Source organism: Rhincodon typus, chromosome 15, assembly GCF_021869965.1.
Source record: "Rhincodon typus isolate 14 chromosome 15, sRhiTyp1.1, whole genome shotgun sequence".
Classification (NCBI taxonomy): Eukaryota; Metazoa; Chordata; class Chondrichthyes; order Orectolobiformes; family Rhincodontidae; genus Rhincodon; species Rhincodon typus.
Genome location: NC_063346.1, coordinates 52,241,340 through 52,245,497, shown reverse-complemented (window position 1 = coordinate 52,245,497; position 4,158 = coordinate 52,241,340). Strand labels below are relative to the sequence as shown.

General features: G+C 40.3%; 1 protein-coding gene across 1 annotated transcript in view; it reads right to left on the bottom strand.

The window, feature by feature from the left end:
• The window catches only part of LOC125485056 (GATOR complex protein WDR59-like), a 4,992-nt gene extending 3,150 nt beyond the window's left edge, over positions 1-1,842 (bottom strand). The window contains exons 1-2 of the mRNA XM_048606058.1: positions 1,710-1,842; positions 815-887 (exon numbers count right to left, since the gene is read on the bottom strand). Coding sequence (XP_048462015.1) covers positions 815-887; positions 1,710-1,805 — 169 coding nt within the window. The 5' untranslated portion in view covers positions 1,806-1,842. The remainder of the gene's footprint in view (positions 1-814; positions 888-1,709) is intronic.
• Positions 1,843-4,158: the final 2,316 nt, after the last annotated feature.

The following is a 4,158-nucleotide window of genomic DNA, read 5'->3' as shown; positions in this document are numbered from 1 at the left end:
CTGCTCCTGTGATGCTGCTTGGCCTGCTGTGTTCATCCAGCTCTGCACCTTGTTGTCATGCAATTAACATCAACTGAATACAACATTCTAACACTCCAGAATTCAGTCCCCATCAACTCCAACCCCTTTGCTAACTTCAGAAGATTACTTTGACCAACCAATTATGCCAGTAACGAGATGCTAACTCGTTTTTAGTCATCATGAATGGCAATAGCTGCAAGTCAGGAACAAGGTATCATAATAGGCTAAAATTTAAAGATTTTTTATCATCTAATTTTCACAAGGTGAAGTGTTCTAAAATATCACAGAACAGTCAAAAAATATCGCTCCAGTGATGTGAAATTAAGTCACTTGTGCTGACCCACTAGCTGGTCACAATGGTCCACACTTCCCAATAACCAGGTAATATTTTTAAATAAAGGTGGCATCTACACAAAGGATGGAATGGGTTTCACATTGTGCTGTGCTGTAGGATACAGTAGAGTGTTACACTTATTATTATTAGGATCGACTGGACATTGCAGAAATCACTCCAATATACTGTCATTTACAGCAGAAAGTTGTGGAGAGAAATTACAATTTGATAAACTGTATGATAAAGCAGCATCTTCTGGAAATTACGCTGAGGTACTGTAGGAGAGGTGTATCTTAGTTTATTTTTCTATTCTCCATTTGCAGAAACCTGCTGCTGACAGTAGTCTCGATAGTCTCCCGGTGTAATCTGTTCCACCCATTCTAACTACTGCCAGAAGTCAGAATATTTTTACTGCAAACCATCTGTTCATACTGCACCATTTTTCCACAATTGCTTTACCTATGTTCCATCCAGCAGACCAGACGGTAGTTTCAGATGTGCTTGAGTAGGATCCTGAAGAGGCATAACCTGACTGAGGGAACAGAAAAATGTTAAATACTGTTCAGAGCAGGGCTATGAAAACACTGCTGCCAATGGAGCACACGTTTAGATATCTGATCAGAATTTTAACTCAGGCCAAAGACAACGTCCCAATAATATGAAACAAAGTACAATATACCTGCCTCTCAAAACAAAATTAACTCTTTTCCTGCCACAAAAACATTTCGCAATTCAACCCTGCTTCCACTCAATTGGAAATTTGATGTTTTACTGCCTTAGGATGGACTTAATACTTACTCTACCATGGACAGAATTAATCTCATCCCTGCCTCAAAATAAACAAAAACTTATTCACTTGTGATCATGTGAACCAATACATCCAAGAAATGATGACTGGTGAACACTCAATTGTTCAATGGGAAAGTTTAAGCACCGCTCTTTAAAGGATACTTTTGGGGGTCCTGGATCTAGGGCAACTGTACAGTCCTGATGTGTTTGATGAACTGGAAGCATTTGTGTTGTCTAATGTATTCATTTCCATCACCTCTCTAATCCCAGAGCTTGCTTAAAAAAAAGTTCAGACCCAAGAAAGGCACAACACAAGCACAGCATCATCAACACTTTAAGGCAAGGGCCAGCTGCAATTACACACCGGCTTTTTATTCTCTTCATAGTCCATTCGATTGGCATGAGACTTTTATTAGGGTTATGCTAACTCAAGCTATCATGACTAGCAGCAAGCAGCTGTAGCACAGGCTTCAGAAGTACCAAATGACAACTATACAGTGCAATTAAAGGTAGGAGCAGGATGTGGCGCATAATTCAGACAAACTGACAGAAAACACACACTTACAGAGTGCAGAAAAGGAGATGTGCGTTGGTGGACCTGCTGTCCAATGCTACCATAGTCCTGAGGCCTGGACTGGGCCTCAAACACGCTGCATAGCATGGCAAGAGTCTGAACATCATGTATTGTGCTGTAATGAGTCAGGCTGTGGAAAAAAAAAATAATCACACATATAATTAAAAATGGATCAATAAAGCAGTGCAGGAGATGGAACTGAGCCTCACCCATTCATTAACAGTTTTGAATAATGTTAAATGTAACTACGATAAACAATCCAGGCCACACACTTTCCAGATTAGCGGAAGAAAATCACAAAGATGTAAATGCATTGAAGATGAGCAGTTGCCCATCTAACTTGCCCCTGCACTGAAATCTACAAAATATATAGCAACACCTTACAATGTTGAAGCGTGACGGCTTGACAGAGTTTGTAGTACAAGAATGTAAGAAATAAAGAACATCAGTAGCCTCATCTGCCATTCTAAAAGGTTATGACCAAACCTCTACATTATACTATTTTCCTGCTCTAGCTCTATATTTCTTGATGTTCTTTGTGCCAAAAATCTATCAATACAATTCAAAAAAGTCCTAATCAAAAATACAGAATACTTCAACTATCCAGATTAATTAGAGTCAGAGTCACAGCGTCACAGACCTACTGCACAGTAAAACACACTTCAGCCATTAAGTTTGCATCAGTCAGAAACAAGTGAATTATTCTAATACCATTTTCTAGTGGTGGGACCGTTGTCTTGGCATCTCAACTGAACGTCTAAATACTTCATTGTTATGAGTGTTTCTGCCTCTACTACCCTTACAGGCAGTGATTCCAGATTCCCAACAGCCTCTGGCTGAAAACATTTGTCCTCACATCCACTCTAAACCTCCTGCCCCTTCCCTTAAACTGTGCGATGTGATGATTGAATCCTCCATCAAAGGGATAAGTCTCTTCCTGTCTAACCTAAAAAATGCCCCCATAATTTTATGTATCTCAGTCATGTCCACCCTCAGCTTCCTTTGCTCCAAGTAAAACAACCCTAGTCTATCTAATTTATCTTCATAACTAAAACTCTCTATTCCAGGCAATATCCTGGTAAATCTCCTCCGCACCCTCTACAGTGCCAAACCATCCTTCCTATAATGTTGATTTCAGATTACACACAATATTCTTGCTGTGGCCTAATCAATGCTTCAGGCAGTCACAGCATAACTACCCTGATCTTAGACGCTATGCCTTGTCTGATAAAGGCAAGGACCCATATGCCTTCTTAACTATGTTATCTACCTGTCCCGCTACCTTAAGGGACCAGTGAAATGCACACCAAAGTTCCTCTGATTCTGTATTCCTCAGGATCATCATGTAGTCTCTTGCCTTGTTTGTTCTGCCCAAGTGCATCACCTCACACTTATCCAGATTAAATTCCATTTGCTACTAATCAGCCCATTTATATCCTTTTGTAATCTAACGTTATGCTCCTCAGCATTTGCCACCCTACCAAATTCCATATCATCTGTGAACTTACTGATCAACACTCCTACATTCAAGTCTACATTATTCATACATAGCACAAATAACAACATTGATCCCTGCAGGACAGAGGCTTCCAGTCACAAGAACACCCTCAGACATAACCCTCTGCTTCCTGCCACTAAAGTTCTCGATCCAATTTGCCGACTGTTCTCAGATCCCATGGGCTCTAACCTTCACTATCAGTCTCCCATTTAGAAGTTTATATTAGCCTTGCTGAAGTCCAAGTAGGCTATGTCGAATGCAGTGCCCTCATCTACATACCTGCTCACCTCTTCAAAAAGTTCAGTGAAGGTGGTCAGACAGGACCTCACCATAACAAATTCATGCTAATTTGATCAATGCCCAAACAATTCGGTCCTCAGAACTGCTTCCAATTATTTCCCCACACTTAGGTTAGACTGACTTCCCAGTTTATCCCTTCTTCCCTCCTTGAATAATGGTACTATACGGGCTGTCTCCAGTTCTCTGGAATCTCTCCTGTGGCCAAAGGGAAACTCAAAATTATTTTCAGTGTCCTTGCTTTTTCCTCCAGTGTGTAACTCAACAATCTGGGACATATTTCTCCTGGCACTGGTGATTTATTTACTTTTAACCACCCATTTCAGAACCTCCTCTCTATGCTCATTTCTTTAATTATATCATAGTCCGTCTCCCTGATTTCTAAACCCACATCATCCCTCTCACTAGTGAACGCAAATACAAAAAGTATTTATTTAGAACCCTACCTATGGCAAATTATCAGATTTTTTTTGTGACTTGTACTGAAATACAGCGAAAAGCTTGTTTACAAGTGGTACAGGCAGATCATAGTAAGCAAAGGATGTACAGATCAAAAAAAGACTACGACAGATGCGTACAGGTTACATTGCACAGGGTGCGCGTTAGGCATGATCAACATTAGCAAAATTAGCGTTATTTGAGGCT